The sequence below is a fragment of the Schistocerca piceifrons genome, chromosome 5 (assembly GCF_021461385.2).
Source record: "Schistocerca piceifrons isolate TAMUIC-IGC-003096 chromosome 5, iqSchPice1.1, whole genome shotgun sequence".
In the NCBI taxonomy this organism is placed as follows: Eukaryota; Metazoa; Arthropoda; class Insecta; order Orthoptera; family Acrididae; genus Schistocerca; species Schistocerca piceifrons.
In genome coordinates this window covers 431,304,097-431,323,420 of record NC_060142.1, presented here as the reverse complement: position 1 = coordinate 431,323,420, position 19,324 = coordinate 431,304,097, and the positions used below count along the sequence as shown (strand labels likewise).

Here is a 19,324-nt window from a genome sequence, read left to right as displayed (position 1 = left end):
CATTGAATCCTATACAGTTACGATTGATGGTGAAAACACTCTGAAGAATCACAAAACATTAAAAAAGCCTAAACTTGAACTGCTTGATAACGCATTGTGGATGATGTTTTGTCAAGAAAGAAGGAAAGGAACTCCAACATCCAGGCCAATTCCCAAAGAAAAAGCGATAGTTTTGCACAAAAAACTGGAAGCCGAAGGTAAATTTGCTGCCAGTGAAGGCTGGATTGATCGATGGAAAACTCGTCATGGTGTTCGATTTGTTTCTATTCCCGGTGAAAAACTATCTGCAGATGCCGCAGCTGTTAAGGAGTTATCTGTTAAGTTTCAAGGAATTGTAGAAGAAAATGAACTGTTACCCTGCCAAGTGTATAACATCGACGAGACAGGGCTAAACTTTAAAATGTTGCCAACAAAAACGCTCGCAGCTTCAAATGAATGCGTGGTAGGAACGAAACATAAAAGACAGAATAACAGTTATTCCTTATCGCAACGCAGATGGTACCCACAAGCTCCCCTTGTTTGTCATTGGCAAATCTAAGAAGCCAAGGGAATTCAAAAATATAAACTTATCATCCTTGCCGGTTTATTACCGCAATCAAAGATCTGCTTCGATGAACTGCAACCTTTTTAAATCCTGGTTTTTCGACGAGTTTGAGCCATCAGTCGAAAAAGACTTGAAGCAAAAATTTTGCCTGCTCGTGCTCTACTGCTGTTGGATAACGCATCATCATATCCATCTGAGGAAGATCAGGTGAAAGGGGACATAAAAGCTCTCTTTCTGCCTCCTAATGTGACCTCACTCATCCAACCAATGGATCAGGGCGTTATCGAATAGCTAAAAAGGCGATATCGCAGAAAGTATATCAGCTCAATCTTGGAAATATCTGAAGAAAGTCATAACTTATTTGAGGCAATGAAATCCCTGAACATCAAAGATGCTATGTACACAGTCGCTGCAGCATGGGATGAACTGAAACCTGACACACTGCGGAAATCGTGGCGTAAGCTTTGGCCACAAGTTATGACTGAAAATGAGCATACCGAAGATGAGCAAAACAACGACGCACTGGAAATCGTTAAAGATCTACAGGCTCTGGAGGCGAACGTCCCTGCCAATGAAATTGAAGAGTGGATCAACGAATGTGACAAAGACTGTGACACTTTTGAAGAGCTCAATGACGATCATATTGTTGCCGCTGTTAGCCAGGAAACTGTGAATGAGGACTCGGACGGCGAAGACTAACCCCTCACCCGAATTTCACACAACGATGCCAAAAAACGCTTTTGACACCGCCCTTCAAAACATCGAGCAGAATCAAACTTCAACTCCAATAGACGTTTTGTGGATAAAAAAAATGGAGGGACGCTGCAGCTAAATCTAGAATAACATCTGCTAAACAAAAATGAATCACTGACTTTTTTTCCAAGTAATTTAAAAACAATACATACAGTATAATCATTTCATAGATTATACATACAGTAGTTTATTTCTTTGTAAAAAAATTCTTTTTATATACGGTGCTATAAATATTTTTAGTTTACAGTATATATAGTTGATACGTTATTAAGTACAGTACAATACTGTAATTCGTTTGTCGTTTTTCGTTTTAAAACCAATACTTATTGTAGTGTGTGTAGACGTTTTTTAATTAATACACTACTGGACATTAAAACTGATACACCAAGAAGAAATGCAGATGATAAACGGGTATTAAAAAAAATAAAAATAATGGTTCAATTGGCTCTGAGCACTATGGAACTAAACATCTTAGGTCGTCAGTCCCCTATAACTTAGAACTACTTAAACTAACTAACCTAAGGACATCACACACATCCATGCCCGAGGCAAGATTCGAACCTGCGACCGTAGCAGTCCCGCGGTTCCGGATTGCAGCGCCTAGAACCGCACGGCCACCGAGAGCGGCGGGTATTCATTGGACGAATATATTATACTAGAACTGACATGTGATTACATTTTCACGTAATTTAGGTGCATAGATCCTGAGAAATCAGTACCCAGAACAACCACCACTGGCCGTAATAACGGCCTTGATACGCCTGGGCATTGAGTCAAACAGAGCTTGGATGGCGTGTACAGGTACAGTTGCCCATGCAGCTTCAACACGATACCACAGTTTATCAAGAGCAGTGACTGGCGTATTGTGACGAGCCAGTTGTTCGGCCACCATTGACAAGACGTTTCCAATTGGTGACAGATCTGGAAAATGTGCTGGCCAGGGCAGCGGTCGAACATTTTCTGTATCCAGAAAGGCCCGTACAGGACCTGCACATGCGGTCGTGCATTATCCTGCTGAAATGTAGGGTTTCGCAGGGGTCGAGATCCAATGACTGTGAGCAGAATATTGAATCGGTGGGTTTAGGAAGGTACTACGGAACGCCGTGCTGGATCCCAACGGCCTCGTATCACTAGCAGTCGAGATGACAGGCATCTCATCCGCATGACTGTAACGGATCGTGCAGCCACGTCTCGGTCCCTGAGTCAACAGATGGCGACGTTTGCAAGACAATAACCATCTGCACGAATAGTTCGACGACGTTTGCAGCAGCGTAGACTATCCGCTCGGAGACCATGGCTGCGGTTACACTTGACGCTGCACCACAGATAGGAGAGCCTGCGATGGTGTACTCAACGACGAATCTGGGTGCACGAATGGCAAAACGTAATTTTTTCGGATGAATCCAGGTTCTGTTTACAGCATCATGAAGGTCGCATCCGTGTTTAGCGAGATGGTGGTGACGCACATTTGGAAGCGTGTATTCGTCGTATCACCCGGCGTGATGGTATGGGGTGCCATTGGTTACACGTCTCGGTCACCTCTTGTTCGTATTGACGGCACTTTGAACAGTGGACGTTACATTTCAGATGTGTTACGACCCGTGGCTCTACTCTTTATTCGATCCCTGTGAAACCCTACATTTCAGCAGGATAATACACAACCGCATGTTGCAGGTCCTGTACGGGCGTTTCTGGACGCAGAAAATGTTCGACTGCTGCCCTGGCCAGCTCATTCTCCAACTCATTCTCACCAACTGAAAACGTCTGGTCAATGGTGGCCGAGCAACTGGCTCGTCACAATACGCCAGTCACTACTCTTGATGAACTGTGGTGTGTTGAAGATGCATGGGCAGCTGTACCTGTACACGCCATCCAAGCTCTGTTTGACTCAATGCCCAGTCGTATCAAGGCCGTTATTACGGCCTGAGGTGGTTGTTCTGGGTACTGATTTCTCAGGATCTATGCACCAAAATTGCGTGAAAATGTAATCACATGTCAGTTCTAGTATAATATATTTATCCAATGAATACCCGTTTATCGTCTGCATTTCTTTTTGGTGTAACAATTTTAATGGCCAGTAGTGTAGCTTGTTGAAAGGTAAGATGATGTCGAAAAATACTAAGAATGCGAACTCTAGGTCTGTCGTACAGTCCGGCGTATCGTTCTTCACTTTGTTTCAAGTATCTACCGACTGAAGACTGAGCACCGGTAGCGTCTCAGGCGGGTAGCGAAGCTTGACGGAGAACCTTCCACGATTTTAACAGCTATATCATAATGTTCTTGCTTCCCTATCACTACATATCCAACGTGCAGTATTACAATTATGCGAATGATTATCTGGAGATGCTGAATGACCAGTTACATAGCAAGACTCTAATTTGAGGAGCGTTTCAATAAGTAACGTAACACTTTTTTTCTGAAAGCGGATTGATTCTATTCAGGATTCCAATAAGCCATATTATTCCCCGCTCTTCTGGCTACAAAAATCCAATTCTTCGATACAATTTTTCTTTAACGCGAAGGGCTTATGCCACCTTACTGAGATTGCCTGTATGGCCGCACGGTTGTGTCCGCCCGGTACCACTTTACGTGTGTACGTCACAGCCAGCGACTTACTGCATCAATAACCTCCCATCATCAGCCTCGTAACGCGCATGTCATTCCGCACAGATAGTCCTTCGTGGCTATTTGTGGTGTTTTGTAAGCGGCGAGAAACCCAACTGGCAAACACCTCTGAGTACCCCAACTGGTGGACGAGTATGTCAACACTACCAAAAGGGACGTTCAGTTGTGACGCAAGGTGTTTGACTGTGATTCGTCGACCACCTAGAATCCTAGAATGAGTGTGCGCACGTTCCAACATTTCAGGAGCCACAGCTGTGTGCCGCTGACCGGCACACTGGAGATCGGACAGGTTTGCGCGACCTTGTTGCGATGGTGACGGGCGCCTCGCCCAACCACTCACCAGTGCTCTTGTTCACTGCCAGGTCTCCTTAGACATTCGATGCTTTGGTTTTCCACCAAAAGAAACTCAATGCGCCAACTAACGCAGCTTCATGAATCTATAGCTGCTGAACGAGGAATATTCCAAGATGTCCCACAGCAAGTTCTGCATTTTTTCAACCAAAACTGACCGAGAAAAAAATGTCTTGCATCACATATTGAACGCGCTTCGTACAAGACTGTATTGGATGTGGAAACAGACTGTAATATGGATGTTGATACTGAAAAGCTATTCACGATACTAAAACACAAATTTCGTCTCGAGCCTGATATCAACCATCCAATGAATAATTGCTATGAACGATAGAATACATCTTCTAGAATGGATCGTTTACTGTGCTGCGAATTGTGCCCTATTTTGAAAGTAACTGGCAGATTAAAACTCTGTACCTGACTTGGACTCAAAATCGCAACCTCGCCTATGCCCCATCATGCAGGGGAACATAAGCGTCAACATAAACACCACTCGGGGATTAGGTATTAGGCTGACTGCTGACTACATGGCGGTACGTGGAGTAATGTATGGTAGTGCGACATGTGATCAGCCTGTCCCAACCGCTCCAACACTATTGCTAGTACGTGAACCCCGGCAATTCCGCTGCTTCTTTATTCAAACAGCCCCTCATTTAGCCTCACAAGCTAGACACCGTTACAGACAAACCGTTCCTCAGAAAACCCCTAAAGAGGTACCGGGAACCAAACCCGAATCCTTCCACACAGAAGGCAGTGACGCCAACCACTTTTCCTTTTTTGCTTCTTAGTTTTTCGTCATTTTCCATCATTAGGTCTGTTCGGCTGCTGTGTGAAACATCTTCAAGTACAACTTCACTCAGTTTTTTATTACGGAGTATAGCCAGAGACCTGAGTGAACATACTGAACCACCGAGCTGCCAACCATTCGACTGTGGACGTAGCTGCAACTTAACATCTGAGGAATATGAAATGTAGGAGAGAGGTACTGGTGGAGTGAAGTTATGACGCTGGATCGTGAGTCCTGCCTCGATAACTCATTCGGCTGTGGAGGTAGTTGCAACACAACATCTGCGAAGTATGTTGTTGTTGTGGTCTTCAGTCCAGAGACTGGTTTGATGCAGCTCTCCATGCTACTCTATCCTGTGCAAGCTTCTTCATCTCCCATTACCTACTGCAACCTACATCCTTCTGAATCTGTTTAGTGTATTCATCTCTTGGTCTCACTCTACGATTTTTACCCTCCCCGCTGCCTTCCGATACTAAATTGGTGATTCCTTGATGCCTCAGAATATGTCCTACCAACCAATCCTTTCTAGTCAAGTTGTGCCACAAATTTCTCTTCTCCCCAATTCTATTCAATAACTCCTCATTATTTATGTGATCTACCCATCTAATTTTCAGCATTCTTCTGTAGCACCACATCTCGAAAACTTCTATTCTCTTCTTGTCCAAACTATTTATCGTCCATGTTTCACATCCATACAAGGCTACACTTGTAACACCTTAACTCTAATACTCCATTGATTTATTTTGCTTTTGTTTCATTTAATGTTACATCGTTGAGCTTCTGTAAATGTTGTTTGATTGAATCGATAACACAAAATGGTATACTCCTTTCTTTGTAAAAACTTTGATATCATGGTTTGATTCTATGAAATGTAGTATATCTGTCATTTAAATGCTTTGTCTCAATTGGAGGGAGACAAAACTTACTGTATACGTTTGAAATTTGGGTGAATATTTTTGTTTAGAACTACTTATATGTGCAAATGATATATTTTGTTTAAAATGATTGTTTGCTGTTATGTAAACTGCTGACCTTCACTTAGAATTCTTAGTTATCTTGTGTGTAAGAGATAGTGTGATTCCCTTCAGGAACGGAACTCAGTAGCCGCGCAAATTGTGGTTGACCTAGGTAGAAAAGGTGGAACAAGAGTAAGTCGGGGACGAGCTACCAAACTGTGCACTGCCCGAGAGAGGCTTTTCCTGCCGCTTACCAACGCCTCGGATGGATGGGTAAATAGCTGGAAGTACTCTGGAATTGATGTCTATCATCACCACCAAGAAATGACTGAGTCCAGCAATTCTACCTGCAAATCCACCTACCAACATGCAGTTGCTACCACATTGCGCAATCACTGTAATGGTGCACTATAGTAATGTACAGTGAAGGATGAGCTCATTGGATGTTTTAGTGTGCACAAATATAACGTAACTTATAACTGAATTCATGTACCTACCTTGATTTTTTCCCTATCACGACACCTCTCAGGTTCCTCTCCATTTGGACTATGATTACCGAGTGTCCTAGTTTGTGGAAAAAATGAAAGCCTCAAAGCCAAATAGTTAATTAAATAATTTTGTTTGATCTTTGGTAAGAAGGGAGTTCAGATTTACTGTGGATTTTGTGAAATTGCGGCAGGTAGTAAATGTAGTTTTGTGAAAGCCTCCCAGTGATGGAAACAGTCCAATTTAAAGTTCTGTTGAGTTTCAAAGTCACCTATTTAATCAATTCCTTGAAAGTAGAAGACTGTGGAAATAAAGACAATTTGCTGTTTCTTTTAAAGATCAAAAGTTCTTAAAACTGAGGCTTATAAAGTTTTTCTTGGTTAATGATCATAGTGCTGCCTGTAGTAAATTTTAAAAGGTGAGTCAGTTTCTTGCAAAGTTGTCAACATTGTGTCTCACTGTAGTAAAAGAGAAAAACTGCAATAAAGGAAAGTTACATACTCAGGCTTACTAAGTACTTGTTTCTTTTGTGTAATAAAAGTGCATATTAATGTTGTAACAGGATTCACAGTTTGTATATTGTGCTCATACTGCATAACGATTAATAGAAAGACAACTATTTATGAAAAAAATAATTTCTTTATTCAAGAGACAGTGAGAAGTAACCTGTTAGTGAATTCCAATCAACTTTCATTTTAAATAGTAAAGTAACCTGTGACCAGTTCATAATTTTGCAGTGAACTACATTTATAATTTTATGTCAACTAGGAAAGTGTTTGAAAAATAATACTTAACATATGTCCAATTTATGATTCTGTAGTGAATATTATTAGAAATGTTATAAAGACCATTCAGTTTGAGTAAGCCCTGAAAGTGATAGTGTGTTTCGTTATCTGTTATATTTTGCAAATAGTTTGTTCCGCTCTGTCAGCTTCCAATCTTACTGTGAACATATGCAGGTGTCAGAGTTCATTGCACTCGCGTGTGGCAAAATATACGTTGTGTTTGTCCGTTACTCATACCAAATTTCTTAACCAAGAATGTTAATCATTCTCTTGCCTAATTAGGCTGGCAACCGTTTTCTTTATTCTTTAAGCAGTGTAGCTAGGTAAAATATTGTTTGTTACTGCTTAAATATTTACGTAATTCTGACTTTCACTTCCGATAAGCCACCTCCGTTAGGTACAACACGGTCAACATAACAAAATTCCTCTCAGAGGATAACACTGCTCTGTTGCTTTATACCATAATTGCTTTAACATGATAGTTCTATTTCACGACCTGCACCCAACTTTTAGGTTATGGTATAGCAGTAGCAGACAGGAGTGTTATACACCCCATACAAATACTTTCAGAAACGACTTCCTGACACTTAAATCTATACTCGATGTTAACAAATTCCTCATCTTCATAAACGCTTTCCTTGCCATTGTCAGTCTGCATTTTAAATCCTCTCTACTTCGACCATCAACTGTTGCTTTCCTCCCCAAATAGCAAAACTCATTTACTACCCTAAGCATCTCGTTTCCTAATCTAATTTCCACGGCATCACCCGATTTAATTCTACTACTTTCCATTATCCTCCTTTTGGTTTTATTGATGTTCATCTTACATCCTCCTTTCAAGACACTGTCCATTCGGTTTAGCTGCCCTTCCAGATCCTTTGCTGTCTCTGATAGAATCACAATGTCATCGGCTATCCTCAAGGTTTTTATTTCTTCACCATGGATTTTAATTCCTTCTCCGAATTTTTCTTTTGCTTCCTTTACTGCTTGCTCAGTGTATAACACTGGCTACAACCCTGTCTCACTCCCTTCCCAACCACTGCTTCCCTTTCATGTCCCTCGACTCTTATAACTGCCATCTGGTTTCTGTACAAATTGTAAATAGCCTTTAGCTCCCTGTATTTGACCCCTGCCACCTTCAGAATTTGAAAGAGAGTATTCCAGTCAACATTGTGAAAAGCTTTATCTAAGTCTACAAATGCTAGAAACGTAGGTTTACCTTTCCTTAATCAATTTTCTAAGGTAAGTCGTAGGGTCAGTATTGCCTCACGTGTTCCTACATTTCTACGGAATCCAAACTGATCTTCCCCGAGGTCGGCTTCTACCAGTTTTTCCATTCGTCTGTAAATAATTCGCCTTAGTATTTTGCAGCTGTGGCTTATTAAACTGATAGTTCGGTAATTTTCACATCTGTCAACACCTGCTTTCTTTGGGATTGGAATTATTATATTCTTCTTGAAGTCTGAGGGTATTTCGCCTGTCTCATACATCTTGCACACCAGGTGATAGAGTTTTGTCAGGGCTGGCTCTCCCAAGGCTATCAGTAGTTCTAATAGAATATTGTCTACTCCCGGGGCCTTGTTTCGACTTGGGTGTTTCATTGCTCTGTCAAACTCTTCACGCAGTATCGTATGTCCCATTTCATCTTCATTACATCCTTTTCCATTTCCATAATAGTTTCCTCAAGAACCTCGCCCTTATATAGACCCTCTATATACTGCTTCCACCTTTCTGCTTTCCTTTCTTTGCTTAGAACTGGGTTTCCATCTGAGCTCTTGATATTCATGCAAGTGGTTCTCTTTCCTCCAAAGGTCTCTTTAATTTTCCTGTAGGCAGTATCTACTTTACCCCTAGTGATATACGTCCCTACATCCTTACACTTGTCCTCTAGCCATCCCTACTTAGCCATTTTGCACTTCCTGTCGATCTCATTTTTGAGATGTTTGTATTCCTTTTTGCCTGCTTCATTTACTGCGTTTTTATATTTTCTCCTTTCATCAATTAAATTCAATATTTCTTCTGTTACCCACGGATTTCTTCTAGCCCTCGTCTTTTTACCTACTTGGTCCTCTGCTGCTTTCACTACTTCATCCCTCAAAGCTATCCATTCTTCTTCTACTGTATTTCTTTCCCCCATTCCTGTCAATTGTTCCCTTATGTTCTCCCTGAAATTCTGTACAACCTCTGGTTTAGTCAGTTAATCCAGGTCCCATCTCCTTAATTTCTCACCTTTTTGCAGTTTCTTCAGTTTTAATCTACAGTTCATAACCAATAGATCGTGGTCAGAGTCCTGGAAATGTCTTACAATTTAAAACCTGGTTCCTAAATCTCTGTCTTGCCATTATATAATCTATCTGATACCTTTTATTATCTCCAGGGTTCTTTCATGTATACAACCTTCTTTTATGATTCTTGAACCAAGTGTTAGCTATGATTAAGTTATGCTCTGTGTAAAATTCTACCAGACATCTTCCTCTTTCATTTCTCACCCCCAAACCATATTCACCCACTATGTTTCCTTCTTTCCCTTTTCCTACTCTTGAATTCCAGTCACCCACGACTATTAAATTTTCGTCTCCCTGCACTTCCTGAATAATTTTTTTTTAATCTCATCATACATTTCATCAATTTCTTCATCATCTGCAACATAACATCTGAGAAATATGAAATGTAGGAGAGAGGTACTGGTGGAGTGAGGCTATGCCGGTGGGTCGTGAGTCCTGCCTCGATAACTCATTCGGCTGTGGAGGTAGTTGCAACACAACATCTGTGAAGTATGAAACGTAGGAAAGAGGTAAGAGTATTTGCCTGGAAAAGGCGAGGTTCCGGGTTCGAGTCCCTGTCCGGCTCACAGTTTTAGCCTGTCAGAACTGTTCCTGCCCTGCAGACGGCAGCCTCCTGCTGGTACGTACCCTGGCGTGCAGCGTCTGGACGGCCCTCATGTAGTCCTTGACGAAGCCGACGCCGTCGGCGCCGCCCGCCAGCAGGCTGCGGCCCACCACTGAGCCGGCCACCTGGTCGAGCGTGCAGGCGGCCAGGTGCCCCAGCGTCTCCTGCTCGGCCCCTGCTGCTGAGGCTTCGTCGCCCCACAGAGGTCGCATCGAGGACACCAGCGTCTCTGCGGCCTTCTGCAGCCACGCGTACTGCTCCTGCAGCCACTGCGTCTTGTACACGCGGCTCAGCAGCCTGCAACCGTCAACTGGCACTGTTAACAGGGGTTGCGGCTACCCTAACAACTAGTAATGAGCTAAACTATTAACTGCAGGTAACAGGTTACACAGTCCCAGCACCAACCAGGTAACACACGGTTCAGCCCCATTAATGTGATCACTGTCTGTGTTCCACATCAAGATGCAACAACCACTCAAGACGGCTGGTGACATCATTAGCAGTGGAGGATATATAAAACGTCTCGGGGGACGTAGAAAACAGTGCAGTAATGCGGAAACAGTGATTAGTGTGAAGTCCGAAAGGGCGTGATCATTGGCCTCCGGGCCAAGGATGGAAGCATTTCCGAAACAGCAAAGTTTGTAAACAATTCGCGTGCCACCGTGATTAAAGTACACCATGCACTGACAGCCCTCATTGAGACAGTAACAGATGAGGTATGGTCATTAACTGTATGTTTATGGACACGGTTGCTCCTGTCAGCCATTTTGTCTGTAGTTCGTGTTCTATTGGCTGGAGGTGCTGCCTCTGGATCAAGGGGTCCCAGGTTCAATTCCCGGCCGAGATGGGGATTTTCTCTGCCTGGGGACTGGGTGTTTGGGTTGTCCTCATTATTTCGTCATCATCATCATCATCATCACCGTCATCATTCGTGACGTGGCTAGATTGGACTGTGTAAAACATCGGAGTGTGTAAAAATTAGGACTTCGTATGGGCGCTGATGACCGAACAACTGAGCGCCCCACGAACCAAACATCATCGTCAGCCATTTTGTCTCCACATCAGCCCATCTTACTTTGCACTGATTCCACACAACCGACTGGCACATACACACAACCTGACTTCCATTTATTAAAGCAGCGGTGGAGTCTTATATGACCGCTCTGCGCTAGTTCTATTCCATCAATAGCGCTCCAGAGTGACTGATAATATGGTCATTCAGCAAGAGTAAAATGGAGGAAGCGAAAGGTATAACTTCTACAGAAACCAGATGGCAGTTATAAGAGTCTAGGGACACGAAAAGGAAGCATTGGTTAAAAAGGGAATGAAACAGCATTGTAGCCTATCCTCGATGCCAGTCAATCTTTACCTTGGACAAGCAGTAAACTAAAGCAAAGAAAATTTGGAGGAAGAACTACAGTTCATGGGAAGAGGTAGAAACTGTAAGTTTCACCGATGGCACTGTAATTCTGTCAGAGACAGCAAAGCACTTGGAAGAGCAATTAAACGGAATGAACAGTGTCTTGTGAAGAGGATATAAGATTAACATCAACGGAAGCAAAATACGGGTAATGGAATGTAGTCTAATTAAATCAGCCGATGCTGAGGGACGTAGATTACCAAATTAGACTTGAAAACTAATAGATGCGCTTGGCTATCGTTTTACAATTTGGGCAGTGAAATAACCGATAATGGCCGAAGTAGAAAGCATATAAAATGTATGCTAAGAAAAGCGTTCCTGCAGAAGAGAAATTTTTTAACATCAAATATATCTTGAAGAGTTCAGAAGTGGTTAAAGTATAACATGCGTGGACAGCCCTCGAATATAGCTTGAAGAGTTCATAAGTCTTCTTAGAAGTTATTTGTCAGGTTTGTTGCCTTGTGTGGAAGTGAAACGTGGACGATAAACAATTCAGACAAGTAGAGAATAGACGTTTCTGAAAAGGGACACTTTATAAGAATGCTGAAGGTTAGATGGGTAGATCATGTAACTACTGAGGAGGTACTGAACAGAACTGGGGAGAAAAGACATTTGTGGCACAGCTTGACTAAAAGAAAGGGTCCGCTGATGGGGTGCATTTTGAGACATGTAGGTATCATCAATTTAAGGAAGTGTGTGTGTGGGGAGGTGGGTGGGAGGGAAGAGGTTCAAATAGGTGTGGGCTGCAGTTGTTATCTGGAGTTGAAGAGGCTTGTACAGGATAGTGTAAGATGGAGAGCTGCATAGAATCAGTCTTCGATCTGAAGACAACAACAGAACACAACAATAGGTTATTTATTACCTGTTATGTATTTTAACTGTACAATACTTTAATCATGGGCGATAGTTTGAATTACTAAGTACGTGGCCGTCCGTGTAAGCTTATTTTTGTGAAATATGCTGTGTAGCCCGCGATTTTGCGCTTCTTCTTTGTTGTACATCCGTGAAGGAATGAAAATCGTTATGTTTTTCCGCAGTGAGCCGATGGATGCTATTAATGTTGCTAAGAATGTGGAAAACCAAATTCTAAGCTCCCTTCGCAATGACGATGAGTTGTTCCTGTCACATCAATGGTGATGTAGTAGGGGTACAATAATTAGGAGTCGGTGTTACGCTCTGTCCACAAGGTGTGACTGGCGTGTGTGGCGGGCAGGTATCCTCCCTTGGCCTGTCGCTACAGACAGCTGCCCTGGCACGCTGCCATACACACTACGCTGGATTCGGATGGAACAACCGGGTTCATATGTTATAGATAAGTGTCGCAGAACTGCAAATTGTGTGTCACTAAACCAATGTTACCAACATAACACTGACAGAGAAGCAAAGGAAGAAAGTAATATCTTGTTTTCAGCACCTCACTTAAACTTCTAATTTACATTGTTCTTTAAATTGTTCTAATGTTTTCAGTGCTATTTGGAACATTGATTATAATTACTAAGTGTCATAATGCTACAGTTTGCCAAAAAAGTAATTTTAGTGTAGTGCTATTCACACTGGTATGCAATACCTGAGGATGGAGATAACTTTCGCATGACGTGTCACTGACAAGAAACATACAGATCAATGATGAAATTTGCGCCATAAATTGAAAGACCCGCTGCAATATAGTTCAAAAAGTAAATGAAGAAGAAGGGAAACGTAATGAGACGAAGAGAAACGACACTTTTATTCAAAGGCAATAATTATGCTGAAGTCAGGGAATTCATGATGTTTCTCTGTACAAGACATCCGTTCATCATGGACAGCGACGCATGCTCTGCCACATGTTTCCTAGCTCGCTGCTAGGTTGCTAAAGAGTCCTTGTGTTACGCCTCTCGCTCTGAGCACTATGGGGCTTAACATCTGAGGTCATCAGTCTCCTAGATGGATCAAATAGCTCTGAGCACTATGGGATAACATCTGAGGTCATCAGTCCCCTAGAACTTAGAACTACTTAAACCTAACTAACCTAAGGACATCAGACGCATCCATGCCCGAGGGAGGATTCGAACCTGCGGCCGTAGCGGTCGCGCTGTTCCAGACTGAAGCGCCTAGAACCGCTCGGCCACAACGGCCGGCTTTCATTCCTCCGTCAGTGCGATTGACAACTGCTCTATGGTCGTTGGTGCGTGTGAATGTACTACAATACGCATCCTAAACACACCCCACACATACTCCATCAGATTTAAGTCGAAAGACGCCGAATATCCTCTCGTTCCAAAAGGTCCTCGACCTGCGCTCATCGAAGCGGGAGCGTATAGACATCCATAAAAATGAAGTGAGAACCAAATTCATACCTGATAAGACTCACATGGAGAAGACTACAGCGTCACAGTAACATTGACAACTGAGTATGTCATGTCCAAAGAAATGGAGGTCAGTATGCCCATGCAACATGATGCCTTCCAACACTACACCGGCTGGAAAACCAAAACACCATTTTCGACAATGTTGGATATCGGGAGGTATAGTGTTGCTTGGACGTCCTGACCACATCTGTGAACACGGTAAACTCAGCAGTCAACGTTATTCTGAAGCTGTATTCATTGCCAATGTTAGTCTTTTTAGAGGTGCATTCCGCCCTGACTTCACTTTTATGGGCGGCAATGCACGACCGCACGGATCAGCGGAGAAGGCACATCATACCTTGGCATGATAGGTTATCCGGTGTACGGACTTTGCTGATCGCCCCCCCCCCCCCCCCCGACTTAAATCCCACGGAGCACGTATGGGACGCGTTGAGGAGACGTACTGCGGCATGGTCACACGCACCAACAACTATCCGCGGCAGTCAACAGCACTGGTGAAGGAATGGAACGTCTCACCACGAAAACTGCTTACTAAGCTTGTGGCCAACAAGCAGGCACTGGCGTTCGTGGTGGTCAGAAACTGTGTTAAGAACAACATCCTGTCTTTTGTAATGTTCAGGGGATAGTGGTAAATAACGCTGACTACATTGTAATTACTGTCTTTGAACAAAAGTATTATCTCTGTTTGTCTCACTGCAAATTAGTTTCAGTTACCTTTTGCACCATACTGTAACAGTTTTTTACAGATATGGCGCACGATTCGTCGAGTTACGTTACTTGCCATTGGTATATCATGTATGAGGGCTATTCTAAAAGTAAGGTCCGATCGGTCGCGAAATGGAAACCACTGTAAAAATCAAAGATGTTTTATTTGCAAGAGTTTGCTACAACTTCCAGGCACTTGTCTACATAGTCGGCGTTCCGACTTAGACATCTGTCGTAGCGTTGTACAAACTTTCCAGTATCATCGTCATAGAAGTCCTGTGCTTCTCGCCAATTCTCTGCGCTGGTCTACAATTCGTTGTCAGTGCCAAAAGGCTGTCTTCATAGCCAGCGGTTCACGTGAGCAGGCATGAACCTCAGGGAGAACTAATTATAGGCTGTATTGTGGGTGATCAGACACGTCCCATCGAAAACGCTGCAGGAGCATCTTCATTTTCCCTGCAGAGTGCGGCCGAGAATTGTCATGTAGAGCGAAATACGTGACAGTTATACAGGGTGATTCAAAAAGAATACCACAACTTTAGGAATTTAAAACTCTGCAACGACAAAAGGCGAATTAAGGGAGCTATAAGGTTTCATTTAGTTGTACATTTGTTCGCCATTTCAGCCAATAAAGTTTTTGGTCCCTTTTTCTTCGAAGGTGCTACTGTAACTGGACTACAGTATCTGGAGATGTTAGAGAATTGGCTGTTCCCTCAGCTCGAACAAGAAGCACAACAATTCATATTTCAGCAGGATGGAGCACCACCACATTGGCACTTATCTGTCCGTAACTACCTGAACGTCAACTACCCGAGGCGATGGATCGACCGCCAGGCAGCCCGTGACAGAGCACGTCATCACTGGCCTCCAAGAAGCCCTGATCTTACCCCTTGCGATTTTTTCTTATGGGGGTATGTTAAGGATATGGTGTTTCGGCCACCTCTCCCAGCCACCATTGATGATTTGAAACGAGAAATAACAGCAGCTATCCAAACTGTTACGCCTGATATGCTACAGAGAGTGTGGAACGAGTTGGAGTACCGGGTTGATATTGCTCGTGTGTCTGGAGGGGGCCATATTGAACATCTCTGAACTTGTTTTTGAGTGAAAAAAAACCTTTTTAAATACTCTTTGTAATGATGTATAACAGAAGGTTATATTATGTTTCTTTCATTAAATACACATTTTTAAAGTTGTGGTATTCTTTTTGAATCACCCTGTATTATGTGGGTTGCATAGGTTCAGGTGAAGTCTTTCGACAGGCCCTCATACTTGATGGTAGACATTATTTTCTAGCCATTTTTACGTTCTCGCTGTGAGCCCAGAACTCAAAAGAGCGACGTGCCGCGATCGACAGGCGTACTAGAGGCACTGGCCAACACATCTGTGCAAAGCTTCGTCAGATTTTCACTGTGGTTTCCATTTCGCGCCCGATCGGATCCTACTTTTGCGAATACCCCTTGTACTTTCGTCCTTAAGTTTTGCACAGTAGTGTAATTTATTGCGATAGAGGGATGGACCGGTTATAAAGGAAGAAATGGAAATATGGACGATGGAAGCACTGAGGGGAAGCTAGGTAAGTAGATGGTGCCGTCAATATATTGCAAGAGCAAGGTAGGGGAAGGGGGAAGGTAAGGCGGAGGGGTGACTGAGTGTGTAGAACATGGAAGGAGACTCCCAAAACATGAAATATTCAAAACAGATTGATAGCAGATTTTGGCTGTTCGTTAACGTGAACCTCCACATGTAATGCCTATCGGTTTGTGATATAACTCCACTCAGTACTCCAACAGTGCAGTTACTTGTAGGACACATGTAATAGACAATTTACTAGTCTTACAGTTACATTGTTGGCCTTTTTAAAATTTTTGTATACAAGTCTATATGTAATTTGAGACATATATGCTACACTATCAGTTTAATAAGCAAAGTACTAACACGAATTCTTTACAGACGAATGGAAAAACTGGTAGAAGCCGGATTCCGTAGAAATTTTGGAACACGTTAGACAATACTGACCCTACGACTTACCTTCGAAGATAACTTAAGGAAAGGCAAACCTACGTTTCTAGCATTTGTAGACTTAGAGAAAACTTTTGACAATGTTGACTGGAATACTCTATTTCAAATTCTGAAGGTGGCAGGGGTAAAATACAGGGAGCGAAAGGCTATTTACAATTTGTACAGAAAGCAGATGGCAGTTATAAAGAGTCGAGGGACATGAAAGGGAAGCAGTGGTTGGGAAGAGAGTGAGACAGTGTTGTAGCCTCTGCCCGATGTTATTAAATCTGTATATTGAGCAAGCAATAAAGGAAAAAAAAGAAAAGTTCGGAGTAGGTATTAAAATCCATGGAGAAGAAATAAAAACTTTGAGGTTCGCCGATGACATTGTAATTCTGTCAGAGACAGCAAAGGACCTGGACGAGTAGCTCAACGAAATGGACAGTGTCTTGAAAGGTGGATATAAGATGAACATCAACAAAAGCAAAACGAGGATAATGGAATGTAGTCGAATTAAATCGGGTGACGCTGAGGGAATTAGATTAAGAAATGAGACACTTAAAGTAGCAAATGAGTTTTGTTATTTGGGGAGCAAAATAACAGACGATGGTCGAAGTAGAGAGGATATAAAATGTCGACTGGCTATGGCAAGGAAAGCGTTTCTGAAGAAGAGAAATTTGTTAACATCGAGTATAGATTTAAGTGTCAGGAAGTGGTTTCTGAAAGTAGTAGTATGGAGTGTATCCATGTATGAATGTGAAACGTGGACGATAAATAATTTGGACAAGAAGAGAATAGAAGCTTTCGAAATGTGGTGCTACAGAAGAATGCTGAAGATTAGATGGGTAGATCACATAACTAAAGAGGAGGTACTGAACAGAATTGGGGAGAAGAGGAGTTTATGGCACAACTTGACTGGAAGAAGGGATCGGTTGGTAGGACATATTCTGAGGCATCAAGGGATCACCAATTTAGTATTGGAGGGCATGGTGAAGGGTAAAAATCGTAGAGGGAGACCAAGAGATGAATACACTAAACAGATTCAGAAGGATGTAGGTTTCAGTAGGTACCGGGAGATGAAGAAGCTTGCACTGGATAGAGTAGCACGGAGAGCTGCATCAAATCAGTCTCAGGATTGAAGACCACAACAACCCCAACATGCTACACTAGCGCCCTCTTCTTAACGACACGTACCATTACGATCACTTTGGACTGGGCTGTGGTTCACTTCAGATGACGAGGGGCATTGTACCCGTAAGTCAGTTTGTAAACAGTATTTTAGCAATTTTTTTTTATATTTTCAAAGTTTGGTTTGCTTTCCCCGTAAACGTTAGCAGATTCATTGTAACATTGATGTACCCATTACAGGTTTATTATAGTGTGTACGTGCTTCTGTATACCCCTTGAAAATTATGTAATATCGAAACGCCTAAAGCAAACTTCATCCAGTAGAGTAGTGTGACAGACAAGTGGAGTTTCAGGTGTATAATGAAAGCGAAATTTCGCAGAAATTGACGCCAGGTGAGTGCCCGGCAAGGCTGACCTGCGTCGGCTGCGCCAGACGTCCCCCCTGGAAGCGAGTAGTCCATTGCCCGTCAGCGGTCGCAGCACTTCCATGATGTAGTCGTCGCGGTCCACGTGCGCACCCGTGCTGAGCACCAGGCGTGCATGCTCCGGGTGTGACAGCAGCACGTACACCCGCGGGCCCACCCACACCCTGCAACAGAACAGATCGTCCAAGTGACCGCCGCCTGTTCCACACCATTCTTTCTGGGGCACTTTAGATGTTCCTATGGGACCAAACTGCTGAGATCATCGGTCCCTAGGTTTACACACTGCTTAATCTAACTGAAACTAACTTACGCTAGGGACAACACACACACCCATGCCCGAGGGAGGACTCGAACGTCCGTCGTGAGGGGGGGGGGGGGGGGGGGAGCCACGCGAATCGTGACGAGGCACCTAAGACCCCACGGCTACCCAGCGCGGCTCGTCCTTGTCGAGTAATGCACCTTGTATGTTACACACAATGAAATATTTCTTTCACCTATACTTCTGAAATTACGTAGCATCGCATGGAGCTTCACTTGCGGCTACGTCCAGGAGTCATACGCTTTTAGGAGTGAGACTGCCTCAAGCCAAATTCTTATTACATAGATTTAGTCGGAGTGTTCACAGGTGGATCCGGAATAGTTCTATGTCTCGCTACGTTATTTAATAAGTCTAAATATTGCCGTCGTCTCACGGGGCGTCAAAACGCACGTCGATGATAAGCTGGTAGCATCACGGCGTGGAATTTCAGGTTCCACCACGCTGCGGAGCATGAAATGAAGAATCTCACATGTCAGATTTTTGCCTAGTGAGGAGGAAGGCTATTAATATCCGACATCCTTTTACGTCACAAGAAGTACTTACGTGCCCCCATATTATATTGAGTTAAACTAAGTATTTTGTGGGTTTTCTTTATCACAGAGTACGTTGTACGAATATAAGTTGTTTCAAAGCATCAGCAAAATGAATCTCTCGAAAACGCGTCATTTTAGCTACGATTTGTTATAATAAAGTGAAACCACATATCGGCAGATAAAGGGTTACTGTTTTCCATGTTTTTACTATTACAACTTGTGTTCCGTGAAAGTATTTCGTTACATTGCTACGCCACAGTGATCTATCA

At 43.0% G+C, this 19,324-nt stretch overlaps 1 protein-coding gene across 1 annotated transcript in view; it reads right to left on the bottom strand.

Moving 5' to 3' along the window:
- Positions 1-19,324, bottom strand: part of LOC124799061 (cytochrome P450 4C1-like) — a 151,069-nt gene that overhangs the window by 82,380 nt on the left and 49,365 nt on the right. The window contains exons 2-3 of the mRNA XM_047262599.1: positions 18,194-18,367; positions 10,200-10,473 (exon numbers count right to left, since the gene is read on the bottom strand). Coding sequence (XP_047118555.1) covers positions 10,200-10,473; positions 18,194-18,367 — 448 coding nt within the window. The remainder of the gene's footprint in view (positions 1-10,199; positions 10,474-18,193; positions 18,368-19,324) is intronic.